Source organism: Natrix helvetica, assembly GCF_964273705.1.
Source record: "Natrix helvetica genome assembly, chromosome: 3".
NCBI lineage: Eukaryota > Metazoa > Chordata > Lepidosauria > Squamata > Natricidae > Natrix > Natrix helvetica.
Genome location: NC_138549.1, coordinates 106,382,653 through 106,397,155, shown reverse-complemented (window position 1 = coordinate 106,397,155; position 14,503 = coordinate 106,382,653). Strand labels below are relative to the sequence as shown.

The following is a 14,503-nucleotide window of genomic DNA, read 5'->3' as shown; positions in this document are numbered from 1 at the left end:
TTGATTTTAAAAGCTTCATTCGCACTTCATTTATTACATGAAAGGAAAGAGATCTTCCTTCCCATGCTTTTTCCACAGGGTAAAAGGTCAGAGTATAATAGCTTGACAATTAATAATCAAATGGCAATTACATGCAATAATTCTTTTTCATCTCACATTGCTTCTTTCTTCATCTTCTTTGAAATGCCTGATATATTTCTGCTATCTTCTTCCTTTTATGCGTGGCTTTTTATGCTTCCCTTTTCCCTTTTTCATTAAGTAGACAGAAGCAGTTGCCTCTGGCAGCTTATCTTAAGTACTATAAAGGGGACTGTAAATTATTATTTAATATAATAAATTAAATAATAAATTATTATAAGTGTTATGGTATTTTTAATCGCAGAAGGGAAGAAGTACTTGTGAGGGTTGAGGGTTTTTTTTGCTTCAAATACCAAAATAACTACTAGCTTTGGATTTGAGAGAAGAGCATTATGTGCTGTTCTATTTTGGGGGGGAACTAAATGGTTTGGGCTGACCTTGAACTGTTCAGTATGTGTGATTTTTCTTTCCTGGGGATGCATCAGAAATTATCACAATATTTGTGATATATTCCATATTCATATCTGAATAGCCAGGTGTGGTAAACCAATGTTTGAAGCCTTTCACTTTTCTTTTTCCCTATTTGTGCTCTGGGAGTAGGTTGATAATAGTTTAAAATCTATTTTTGTATGTGCTAAATAAACAGGTTGATGTTATTTTTTTCTCCCTCTTTCCAATCTGGCTTTATCCTGCAGCCCTTGTGCCTGGCAATTATTTTTGGAATAATGCTGTTTTGCCCACTTCCAATTACTTTCCTCAACTCCCACTTTCACCCACATTCTCTGTTAAGAATGTGATTTGATTTGTGCTGAACAAATTCTTCCTTCTGGAGAGCAGAATTATATAATCATCAAATCTTCCTTCAGCTGTAATTCTACATGCCAACTGCTGCCAATTAAGGAATATTCACTTAATTGTCCTGATCCTATCCCCATGTTGATAAATCAGGGTTTGTTTTTTTTTTTGAGAGGGTAAGGAATAAAAAGAAGGTTCCTTGAAAAACAACCACTATAATCTGAAATAAGTCATACTGGAGTTATAGTTGCTTGAATTTGCTTTCAGATTCAGCATGCTTTTGATAGGAGATCCAGGTTTCGATTCTTTTTCCAAATGTTTGGATTACTATGTGGCAGATGGAAGGCTAAAGAGGGAGGAATGCCATGATTAAACACTTAGGTAAGGGAAATTATTTTTTATGGTCACCACAGATAGTCCTTGACTTAGAACCATTTGTTTAGTGACTGGTCAAAGTTACAACAGCACTGAAAAAAAAGACTTAGCGTCGCTTTTTACACTTATGACTTGCAGCATCCCAATGGTTAAGAGATTAAAATTTGGATGCTTGGCAACTGGCATGTTTTTTTTTTGAAAAACTTTTGTTAAAAGGGAAAAAAAAACGTTGCACATGGTGAAACCGTCTTGGGGATCTCTCTGCCATACAGAGTATAACATAGATCTCTTGTGTATTCAATACCCGTTACTACTTACTAACCATATATACATACTTAACCTCTTCTACATGGTTACGATTACAATTACAGTTACATAATGTATTACCTATATTGCCTCTTATTTCAATCTATGCATTCTTGTGCTTATTTGATCCGACTTCCCTTCCTTAAATCCAACCACTGATAAAATCTATCCCAAATCTCATAGCACTCTGTCTCTCCTTTGTTCTTCAGTTCTAGTGTCAGTCTATCACATTCTGCACAATTAAGTATTTTCTTTGTTATTTCTCTTTCTTTAGGTATGCTTCCACTCTTCCATTGCTGGGCATAAACAATTCTTGCAGCTGTTAAGATATGTAGTGTTAAATATATTAACCCTTTGCTTAAATCCTCTTTGATACTTCCTAATAGGAATATTTCTGGTTTTGAGTTCCAATCTCTGTCAAGTCATGTCTTCCAACTGGCATGTATTTATGAAAGTTGTAGTGTGCCGGGATCATGGGATCACCTTTTGTGACTTTCTGACAGACAAAGTTGACGGGGAAGCCAGATTCACTCGTAAAAATCGTAAAATGGGGAAAACTCACTTAACAACTGTCTTACTTATCAGTGGAAATTTTGGACTCAGTTGTGATTGCAAGTTGAGGACAACCTGTTTTACAGGGGTCATGTGAGTTCAGAGTTACTATGTCTTAATGGGCTTTAATGAGTGAGTATGTGCATGCACACTTATGTATGCTTCCTGCTTTGCATAGAATCTGCTCATCCAGGATGGGCTGGCCAAGAGGACAAGCTGCCAGTAGTCTCCAGCCTGAGATCTTAGTGGAACAGGGATCTCAAAATAGGCTTCCCTTTTTATATATTGTTAGAAGCAGGTTTTATGTAAGATTAAAAAACTACATAAATAAAAAGTAGAAAAAAGAGATATGGAAAATAAAAGGAAAAGATAACAGAAGGAAAAGAAAGATATCTAAAGAAGCGACTGCCCATCTTTGCAGTACTTATATACCCATGATAGTTACCATCTCTTCCCTCCCAAATTACATAGCGTGCTTCTTCCCAAAAGTAGCCCTTTTTAATTAGTAAATTCTAACATCACCAATTCATTTTTGTCCATTTTCAGCAAAAAGTCCGGAAATTTCCTGTCTTTGTTCCGTCCTTGGTCAAACAAGTCAATTTAGTCATTTCTGCAAGCTATACCATCTTTCTCCATTGGTGTATCTTCCATCTTTATATATATAATAGACTCATAGTTCTTAAGAATTTGCAATCACAGTCCTCTCATTTTGCGATAGCTTGCTTCCCTTGAAGAGTCAGAAAGGCAGCTAAAACAATTATTATAAAGCATAAAGTGTTAAGTAATTTGGAATGTATCTTTCCATTGAAATAATTGATTTTATGAAGTTGTGAGCCCCCTCAAATCAGTAGTGGAGGCAGAATATGAATAATTATACAGAAATAAATATGAAATTTCTGGGACTGGAAAGAACAGATTAAATTTTTCAATTGTCCAACACCTATTATGTTTCTTAAATATTCCAAAAAACAAGAATGATTCATTTCATTTTTAAAAAAAGGTTTATTTCTTAATTAAAAAGGGATTAGCATTAGGATGCTAAAGTCAAAATCATTTAAAAAAAGCTACATCAGCAAAAGTGTTATTTTTAACATAGATGATGAAATGCTCTGTAGCTGCTGAGTATTAAGTCAGTGCCTGCTGTTAAAGTTGTGGGTCCTTGTATTCTGTGGTCTCAGTTGTATTTCTTGGAAAACATGTAAGTGATTTGGCTTGTCACTTTGTAGTAAGAAGTTGGTCAAAGTACTGTCATCTGCTGAGTAGATAGAACAGGAGAGTAAGTTATTATGATTGCATTTGCAGCTGATTAACTACTTGGAATTGACTAGTGCTTTCAAAATAGCCATTTCTTTTTTAAAAAAAAAAAGTCTAAATGGTGATTTCCATGAAGAAAGAGATATTTGGGAAAAGGAGGTCAACTATACTTAGGTTCCAGTGAATAACAAATAAATCTGAAGCTACAGAAAAGGACTTGCTCTACTGAAAACTGCATTAGGGTAGTTTCAATATATTTGTTAATTGTGTGGAGTATTGGAAGTAATAGAACAGCGATGGCGAACCTTTTTTGGCTCGTGTGCCACAAGTGGGGGGAGCGCAGGGGGGGTCGTGTGCGGGTGTGCCGCACCCATAATGCAATGCGCAACCCCCCAGTGCGCATGCGCGCACAACGCGCAACCCCCCCATTTTTACATGCTTTTTTCGCCCTCCCCAGGCTTTATAGGAGCCTGGGGAGGGCGAAAAGAGCCTCCCCCCCCCGAGGCCCTCCGGAGGCTTCCGGGACCGTCGGGAGGCTTCCCTGAAGCCTTCGGAGCACTCAAAAGGATCCTCCGAGCAAACCGGAAGTGACTTCCGGGTTGCTGGGAGGGTTGTTTTAAGCGCTCCGAAGGCGTCAGGGAAGCCTCCGGATGGTCCCTGAAGCTTTCAGAATGCTTAAAACCACCCTCCGAGCAAACCGGAAGTCACTTCCGGTTTGCTCGGAGGGTGGTTTTAAGCGCACCGAAGGCGTCAGGGAAGCCTCCGGATGGTCCCTGACGCCTTCGGAACGCTTAAAACCACCCTCTGAGCAAAGCGGAAGTGACTTCCGGTTTACTCGGAGAGTCATTTTAAGCGCTCCGAAGGCGTCAGGGAAGCCTCCGGATGGTCCCTGACGCCTTCGGAACGCTTAAAACCACCCTCTGAGCAAAGCGGAAGTGACTTCCGGTTTACTCGGAGAGTCGTTTTAAGCGCTCCGAAGGCGTCAGGGAAGCCTCCGGACGGTCCCTGAAGCTTTCGGAACGCTTAAAACGACCCTCCGAGCAAACCGGAAGTCACTTCTGGTTTGCTCAGGGGGTTGTTTTAAGCGTTCCGAAGGCTTCAGGGAAGCCTCCCGACGGTCCCTGAAGCCTCCGGAGGCCCTCTGGGAGGGCGGGGGAGGCTCTTTTCGCCCTCCCCAGGCTCCTATAAAGCCTCTGGAGCCTGGGGAGGGCGAAAAATGGCTTTTAAAAAGGTGAACTCAGCTGGCCAGCGCGCGCATGCCCTGGTTCGCGTGCCATAGGTTCGCCATCACTGTAATAGAATAACTCTTGTGATCAGGTTGGTTTATGTAAAACCTATTGTTAGTGTGGAAAGATATAGCAAAAACTGGTGTGTTTTTCCGATCTAACCAGTGGTGACAAATCATTTTGGTGACTAAAATGAATCATTTGGATGTGTTTCAAGGGACTCATTTTCAAATCTTTTTATTGTGGCTTTTGGAAAGATGCAATAGTGTCCACTTATTTTTCCTTTTACATTAGACGTTTGACCCTATTGACACGAAACCACTCTTTGGTCATCTTAGTCCTGGCTTCCATAAAAGTAAACAAGAATAAACTCTTTACAGGATTTTTAATACTCTTGCCTGGAAATTCTTATTTCATTTCTATCCAGAATATGGCTGGCTGGCTGGCTGAGTGTATGTGTGTGTATGATATTAATATCAATATCAATCAATCTATCTATCCTTTATTGTCATTGTACAAAATAAATTCAACAAAATCGTTCCTTTTCTTATTGATTTGTTTAATTATTGGATCTAAAGAATTCTAGTTAGATAATGATACCTACATTTATTTATTTATTCATTTATTTTTATCCCACTTTTATTATGTTTATAAAAAATTCAAAGTGCTGAGCATATCAAATGCTACCTCCTCCTCCTGTTTTCCCCATAACAAAAACAACCTGTGAGATGGGTTGGGCTAAGAGACAATGAGTGATCCCAAGTCAGCTGGCTTTCATGACTAAAGTGGGATTAGAATTCATGGTCTTGTGGTTGGCGCCTTAACTACTAAACTAAACTGGCTCTAAATGCCCATGTAATTACAGTGGTAGTGCCATGATGCTACATGAAATAAAGTATTAAATTCAGCAGCATTAAACTTTTATTCAAATCACAAGATATGGAAAATATCATAGGGCAGATATTATGTGTGGGGCTAAATATAGAAAACTGAACCATTGAGTTCTCTCTTTCTGAAACAAATTATAGGAGTGGCAGAACCTAGGGGCGGAGTCAAAAGAGGAATCAGCCTAGAGTCTCTGTGTAGCCACAAAGGAACCAAATCCAATCCCTCTTGAATTCTGTTGAAAAGTTTTCTGTGAGTTGAGTAGTGACAGGCGCAACAGAATAATAGAGTAATTGTGACTTTCTAATTAAACTAGTTTATTACTAATCATGCCTTTGCATAAGAATCTGCTCAACTAACTGTTAGCACTATCTTGGCATTAGATAAGATTCAATTGAATTCAAGAGGGGTTAGACTTGTTTGTTTGTTTGTTTGTTTGTCAAACATGTACAGGATAGCAGGTATAAGTAGGAACATGAACAAAGGAAATGAATACCAGTAAATGGCGACAGTAGGACAGGGACGGTACGCACGTTGGTGTGCTTATACACCTCCCCTTTATGGACTTCTTAGAAATGAGGCGAAGTCCACGGTAGACAGTTTAAAGTTGAAGCTGTGCGGGTTTGAGGATGTAACAGTGGAGTGGTGTAGAGCATTCCAGGCGTTGACCACTCTGTTGCTGAAGTCGTATTTTCTGCAATCAAGTTCGGAGCGGTTTATCTTGAGTTTGTATTGCTTGTTTATCCTTGTATTATTGTGGTTGAAGCTGAAGTAGTCGTTGACTTGGCCATCTGTGGCTACATAGAGGTTTATTCCTCTTTTGACTCCGCCCCTGGTTCTGCTACTCATGCTGCTACACAAATGCAGGGAATTTGCAACATTGGACCGTCCAGTAGTTTTTAGTGGTGGTAAGATGCCCTGTTGTTATTTTATCTTAAAGATAACGTAAGTGTCTTAGTATTCCCAAAGATATTTGTTCCTATCCTAGGTTACTCAGCCTCGCTACTTAAATGCCCTTTAGAGCAGAGGTCTCCAACCTTGACAACTTTACAACTTGTGGACTGCATGCTCTGGCTGAGGAATTCTGGGACTTGAAGTCCACAAGTTGTAAAGTTGCCAAGGTTGGAGACCCCTGCTTTAGAGACATCACTGGGAGATGCCAGAGACAGCTGCACTCATTATTAAGTTGGTATTCTTTTCCTGCTTATTATTCATAGAGTTATGACTTGAAATATATTTTGACATCCAGTTCCTTTGGGAACAGGATGCAGGGTTCTCAGAGTACATAGAAAGGACAGACAAATATATCCATGATATAAACGTAGAGATAATGGTAATACATGCTGCAGAGGTTTAGTAATGAATTTTCGGAGGTTGCAAATGTAGTATATAAAATATCCTTGAGTAGACTATGGCTTTGCTTGTTAATACCTTTTGTTGGAGGACAAAACATGAATAAAACTCAAATAATTCTCTATATATAGAAGTTTATCATTCTATACAGAATGCTGAAACTTAAAATTGGATGGGGGGGACACCGGTGTTGTCTTAGCTACTGCATATGATTTAAATTTGTTTTTAAATTATATGAGCTAAAATTATTCTTTTTATCTCCAACAAAAAATTATCAGAATTTGCGAGAGTCTTGCTGGGAAAAAGCAGGGCACTTCTTTGATCTTCCGGATTTCTTATCATGGAAAGCAACAGGTGCTACAGCAAGGTATGCAAAATATTATGGCATTTTTTTTCTCATCTCTTTTCTTGAGCCAACTTTTTCTTTTATTTATTTTGACTTTATGCAGTGTACATACACCTGCATACAATTTAAATTAGATCTTGAATCTATCTTGCTGTTGTGCATTCCTGAACAAAATAGTTCCTGTGAGCATTTTCAGTTCTTAATTAATTGTTGCTATTGGTTCCCTAATTCCACATTCACATATCTGGAATTTGACCAATTCAGTACCAGTTTCTTGGAGACAACAGCCAGGGCTTTATATTTCACAGGGGATAAAACATCTCTTTCCAATTTAAGTAAAAAGAAATCCAGATTTTACACCCCCTGTTGGAACTAGAGGGAGAACAGACAAGGGTTTGAGAAAGCCAAATGAATGTTTTTTTTTCTTTTGAGAGTTTACAAGCTCTTAATTCTTGAAATAAAACACATGTATTTTTAAGAGCAAGATTCTAGCATTTATAGTTTAAGATATATGTACATATATTAAATTGTAAAAGTTGATATTTTGCTCTGTATCTTTTATATTACGGAAATAAGAGAAACATAATCTGGAATGAAGTAACTTCAGTAAATTTGCTTTTGCTATGATAGGCAGTCATTGTAAACCTGAGCATTAATATTGCCAGCTTTTATTAAAATCATGTCATAAATCTAGTATCAATAAATTGGGAATGTAACCTAAAGGCTAACCTGAGCAGTAGATATTGAAAATTCTTTAATTTAGATTTAATAGTAGCCATAAGTTTGAGGTTCACATCTCTCATAAGACCACTTTTCCAGGACTAAAGCAAGCAAGGCCTTGCATGCAATCCAATTTTCAAATGTTCCCCCTTTGAAGAATTTCTGCCCACCTTCTTGGAAGATCCAGGCCTGGACATTGTTATATTCTGTAATTCAACCCTATTCTGTCTCCAGCTGGATTCTTCTTAGGAGTTTTGGGGAAAGAACGTATTTCTGATCTTCTGTATTTTTATACTGTTTATGTAACCTTTAGGTGTGTTGAGGGGAGAGGAGTAAAATAAAGCAGGAATTGTAAAAGGAGATGCTGAGATAATTAACTTTTATGTAAACTGATTTTTGAAAGAGGAAGACTTAGGCTGCATTATACAGCAGAGAGGGCTAAGCAACTGCCTTCTTTCCCTCTGTTTCCCAGGGACAGTGTCACTGTGTGGCCCCTGCTGCCCTGCCCAATTAATCTTTTTAATCGGCTGGCAAATGAGTAGTCAGATTCAATGGTAAGAATTTACACACAGTTTATGCTCTCCCCCGCTTGTGATACTTTGATGTTGTTCTGTGGTGGAGACAAAGGTGTTTAAAATGAAATGATAGCTTCAGTGGTGGGATTCAATTTTTTTTACTACCGGTTCTGTGGGTGTGGCTTGGTGGGTGTGGCTTGGTGGGCGTGGCCCCATTCCCTCCCGATCAGCTGGGACTGATCGGGAGAATAGAGAATAGATGGGGGCAGGGCCAGTCAGAGGTGGCATTTACCGGTTCTCCAAACTACTCAAAATTTCTACTACCAGTTCTCCAGAACTAGTCAGAAACTGCTGAATACCATCTCTGGATAGCTTCCTTTAAGACACTGTAAGTTTTTTTTATTTCTGGTTGCAAAAAAATAGAATTTGTTTATTTATTTAATAAATTTATGTAGTTGCCCAACTCATGCATGGTGACTTCAGGCAGCTTACAGTATTAAAAATCCACAACCCAACACCCCCCCCCCCCCCCACCAATCACCACTACCATGATGCACGAACTTACTGGCAATTTCACCCCAGGATTAATCTGGAATAAGCAGGGTGGGTCCAATTTATTGTATGGTTTGCAACTTAGTATCATCAAATGGGACTGGTGCATGTCATGCAATGATTTTCTGGTATTGGTTCATCTCAGCATTGCAACACCTTGATGGATTCTAAGCGATGCTGTATTGAGCAAGAACTCCATTCATTTGTTTCCTCTTTTCATCTACACTGAGTACATCAAATTCGCTCTTTTCATCTACCTTAGAAACTTTTTCTTTTCCATTTGTCCAAATGGCTAAGTTTTGTCTCAGCTGGCAGTGACACAATTCTTCACCTGGAACTGGCGGTCTTCAGATTGATAGTTTGGAGAGGATGTTTTTAGGACCTTTCTTTGAACACAGTGGCTCAAATTTCTAGGCATGGCATGCAAACCTGCTTGACAAGCAGCTGTTCTATAAATTGGTTGAGATTATTTCACGAATGAAGGTGAATATATGTGTTCCTGGATAATGTTGCAGGAACCAATCTGGGATGGTCACCGGGGCCAGAGGTTTTGTCTTCCGAGCTTTTGGAATCATGCTGGAGCTGATCTTCAGGGAACTTCTCTTTGCTAGAACATGAGTCTCAGAAAACAAAACCTCTGGTCCCTGGACGGACCCATATTGGCCCCTGGTTGAATTTTGGCTCCCTTGTTGCTTTCATTTAATTTTTTCCCCTCCTATATTTGGAACTTTTCTCTTTGTAATCAAAGAAACTTGCTTCCCCGCCCCCCCTCAAATAGCAACAAATTTCTTCCTCATATCAATGCAGTTTGGGAAAAGGCTTTTGAACATTTTCCCTTCAAGAACATCAGATTCGTATGGAATTTGCTTTTAGTAACTGAGATGCTGGGCAAACTTTTTGAAACTGTAGCTATCTCCTTACTTCACTCCTTTATTTGTTAACATTTTTACTGTCATACTGTCAGCATGATATCCCGATGAAATTTGCACCCTGAGTTTGAATGAACTATACCCTATTTCATAGGGATACGATGCTCTTGTGACCAGGTATAACCTTTCTTCCACAAGTTGTCACTGACACATATCTGCCTCAGTAGAAGGTGTTGGCCTGCAATTTTTCTAGATTTCACAATGCCATTGGAGCATTTTTTTGATATGTGTGATAAGCAGCAGCTATTGTGTTCCCCTTTGACTAAACTGCTCAAGTTTTATGAAGATCCTGATTAGCTCCTGTTCTGTGACTCTTGGTCAGTGTCGATAGACATAGTAAAGCCTTTAAACCATGCCTAGAGTTGTACCCCATCCCAAACTCAACAGCTTTTCACAAAGTGGTAAGACTCTGAAGTATATAACAAAAGAAATGTCATTTTGAATTAAAAAGATGTTTTAAGATGAAAACATCTTAAAATGAGGGACACGATGGCTCAGTGGCTAACACTCTGAGTTTGTCTATCAGAAAGTTTGGCAGTTCTGAGGTTGGAATCCATAGCACTGCGTAAAGGAGTGAGCCTGTTACTTGTCCCAGCTTCTGCCAACGTAGCAGTTCAAAAGCAGTAAAAATGCAAGTAGAAAAATAGGAACCACCTTTGGTGGGAAGGTAACAGCATTGTGGGCATCTTCGGCATTTAGTCATGCCGGTCACATGACCACAGAGATGTCTTCAGATAGGCTGACTCTTCAGCTTTGAAATGGAGATGAGCACCACCCCCTAGAGTCAGGAATGACTAGCACATATGTGTGAGGGGAACCTTTACTTTTTAAGATTAAGCTTCTGAATCTTACGTACAAACTGTAAAACAGGTACTCATTTTTTTCCTATAAAACTTAAATGTACCATTTTATTTTGTTATGCAATGCGAGGTCCGTTGTCAATAAGGCCCCCCTCATTCACGATCTGATTTTGGAGGGGGAGCCGGACCTCGCGGGAATAACGGAAACCTGGTTGGGCCACGAGGGAGGGTTACCCCTCGTGGAAATGTGCCCACCAGGTTACCAAGCATTTCACCAGCCCCGGGCCCGGGGAAGGGGCGGTGGGGTAGCAGTGATTATCCGGGAGGATTTAGAGCCGAGGGAGTCCACTGTGCTACAGACGTCCGGATGTGAATCCCTTGTTGTGAAATGGGGCCCTAGGAGGCAGATGGGTTTGCTGATAGTATACCTGGCTCCCCGCCATACATCAGTGACCCTGCCTGAGCTCCTCGAGCTGATCTCATCGGTGGCGGTTGAGACCCCCAAACTTTTAGTGATGGGGGATTTTAACCTGCCGTCGGTGGGAGAAGCATCAGAGGGGGCTCGGGAGTTCATGGCTTCCACGATAGCCATGGACCTGACTCAAATGATTCAGGGCCCGACACACGAGGGAGGTCACACCTTGGACCTTGTTTTTGTCTCTCGCCAGTGGTTGAGTGATCTGGGAGGAGTGAATTTAACCATCACTCCTCTGTCATGGTCAGATCACTCACTCCTCCGTCTTGACTTCCCTGGTCCTACTCCTCGCTACGGGGAGGCGGAACCGGAGAGCACTAGATGGTTCCGCCCCAGGCGCTTGATGGAACCAGACAGGTTCCAGACGGAGCTTGGGCCACCTCCTGCAGCCCTGACCCGCCCTCGGGTAGAGGACCTGGTGGCCGCGTGGAATAATGCGACTACCGGGGCCTTGAACCGGGTGGCGCCTTTGCGGCCTCTCCGGCGGCAACGATCCACCCTGGCCCCTTGGTTTACCGAGGAGCTAAGGGTGATGAAGCGCCGCAAGAGATGCCTAGAGAGTCGTTGGAGATCCTCCCGATCTGAACTTGACCGAGCACAGGTACGAGCCCATTTAAGGACGTACCTAGTGGCATTGAGAACGGCCAAACGTCAATATTGTGCCGCTCTCATTGCATCCGCAGAGAACCGCCCTGCCGCCCTGTTTCGGGTGTCCCGCTCTCTTCTGTTTCAGAGGCCACGGGAGGCCCCTTTACAGGGCAGGGCAGAGGAGTTTGGGAAATATCTGCAGGATAAAGTCGCTCAAATCCGGAAGGATTGGGTCCCCTTCAGTGGCCCAGTCGAGACGCCAGTGGCGAGTCTTGAGAAACCTTTTTGGGAGGAGTTTGACTTGGTTGTCATCGAGGATTTGGACAGATTGCGTGGGCGACTGCGACCTACCACATGTTTGTTGGACCCGTGTCCCTCCTGGCTTGTACTGGCATCCTGGGAGGTTACACGCGACTGGCTCCTGGACCTAGTGAACGCTTCGTTGGGTGAGGGGTCTCTCCCGGCCACCTTGAAAGAGGCGGTGGTGAGACCCTTGCTCAAGAAGCCTTCCCTGGACCCTATGGAGCTGGTCAATTATCGTCCTGTCTCCAACCTTCCCTTTTTGGCGAAGGTTGTGGAGAGTGTGGTGGCTTCTCAGTTTCCACGACATCTGGAGGAGAATGATTATCTAGACCCGCGCCAGTCCGGCTTTCGCCCTGGGCACAGCACAGAGACGGCCTTGGTCGCGTTGGTAGATGATCTCTGGAGGGCCAGAGATAGGGGCTGTTCCTCTATCCTGGTCCTATTAGACCTCTCGGCGGCTTTTGATACCATCGACCATGGTATCCTGTTGCACCGACTGGAGGGGTTGGGGATCCGGGGCACCGTCTTGCGGTGGTTCGGCTCCTACCTCTCCGGCAGGACGCAACGTGTGTTGGCAGGAGAGCAGAGGTCGACCCTAAGCCCCCTTATCTGTGGGGTGCCGCAGGGGTCGGTCCTCTCGCCACTCCTGTTCAACACATACATGAAGCCGCTGGGTGAGATCATCCGTGGTTTTGGGGTGGGATACCACCTGTACGCTGATGATACTCAGCTGTACATTTCCACCCCGAACCACCCCAACGAGGCCGTCGAAGTGATGTCCCGGTGTGTGGAAGCCGTACGGGTCTGGATGGATGACAACCGACTCAGGCTCAACCCTTCCAAGACGGAGTGGCTGTGGGTTCCGGCTCCCCGGTTCAACCAGATAATTCCATCTCTGGCCATTGGGGGCATTCAACTCGCCCCCGTGGAGCGGGCGCGCAATTTGGGCGTCCTCCTGGATGCCAGGCTGTCCATGGATGAACATGTGACAGCCGTGGCCAGGGGGGCGTTCCATCAGGTTCGCCTGGTGCGCCAATTGCGCCCCCTATTGGACCGGGACGCCCTACGCACAGTCACCCATGCGCTGGTGACGTCTCGCCTGGACTATTGTAACGCTCTCTACATGGGGCTTCCCTTGAAATGCATTCGGAGACTACAGTTGGTCCAAAATGCGGCCGCGCGGGTGATTATGGGGAGCACCAGGTACTCCCATGTGACACCACACCTGCGCGAGCTGCACTGGCTTCCTGTGGTCTATCGAGTGCGTTTCAAGGTCTTGATTACGATCTTTAAAGCGCTCCATGGCTCAGGACCTAGTTACCTGCGGGATCGTATTCTGCCCCACACATCCCTACGACCTATTCGCTCGCACAGAGAGGGACTTCTCCAGGTGCCGTCCACTAGACAATGCCATGGGGCGGCGCCTAGGAGCAGAGCCTTCTCTGTGGCGGGCCCAGCCCTGTGGAATGACCTCCCCCCGGATATTAGGACCACTACTGACCTCCGCTCCTTCCGTGTTAAGCTCAAGACCCACCTTTTTCAAATATCTGGCCTGGCTCAACCATGACTTCGTTACGCTCCTGAGGGGTTTTTAATTTAGCAATTTTATTTAAGGGGATTTTAAACTGTGTTTTAATTGTGTTTTTAGCTGTGTTTATTGTCTTTCACTTACAAGTCTACTCTCCTCCACGCACAAATGAAATTGTCCTTTTTTCGTATGTATGTGTGTCCTATGTGTATTTTATCCTTCTGATTGTACGCCGCCCCGAGTCCTTCGGGAGAGGGTTGCGGCTAATCAAATAAAATTTATTATTATTATTATTATTATTATTATTATTATTATTATTATTATTATTATTATTATTTTACTGCCACTTGCAAAGAATCATACCATTAATTCAGGGTTTCTCAACCTTAGCTGCTTTAAGATATATGGGCTTCAACTCCCAGAGTTCAGCAGGCAGGCTGGGGAATTCTGGGAGTTGAAGTCCACTTGTTTTAAAGTGACCAAAGTTTGGAAAACCTGGAATAAAGCTATAAATCACCATTGTGGTGGAGTGTTTTGCAGCATATATAAAGCAGGAAGATTTTGAGATACTTTCTACATTATTTTCTGATTTGTTCTGTTCCATTTTTTCCCTTTGCAGTGTTTAATTCCTATATAATCAGCTGAAGTAGCACCTCAGTGTTCTATCTCAGTCAAAGCATCTGGATTGTGTGTCCTTAAGGACTAATACCTGCAATCTGAAACAATTTATAAATTTGCTTTTTTTTTAAAAAAAGTGCATTACTTCTTGATTGATAAACATACATTCTTTTCACTTTAGAAAACCAAATGAACTAGTTCACCACTGAAAAGAGGAGATGGAGGCAGAAATTGTAATGGGTAGGCTGGCTGGCTGGCTGCCACAGTCACAAAGAACTCTGAGCCAACCATGAAGTCATGCCGAA

At 42.5% G+C, this 14,503-nt stretch overlaps 1 protein-coding gene across 6 annotated transcripts in view; it reads left to right on the top strand.

Annotated features, from left to right (window-relative positions):
* Nucleotides 1–14,503, top strand: part of FGGY (FGGY carbohydrate kinase domain containing) — a 228,847-nt gene that overhangs the window by 72,145 nt on the left and 142,199 nt on the right. For all 6 annotated transcript variants that reach the window (XM_081946309.1, XM_081946311.1, XM_081946310.1 and 3 more), the window contains exon 5: nucleotides 7,103–7,191. In XM_081946309.1, coding sequence (XP_081802435.1) covers nucleotides 7,103–7,191 — 89 coding nt within the window. The remainder of the gene's footprint in view (nucleotides 1–7,102; nucleotides 7,192–14,503) is intronic.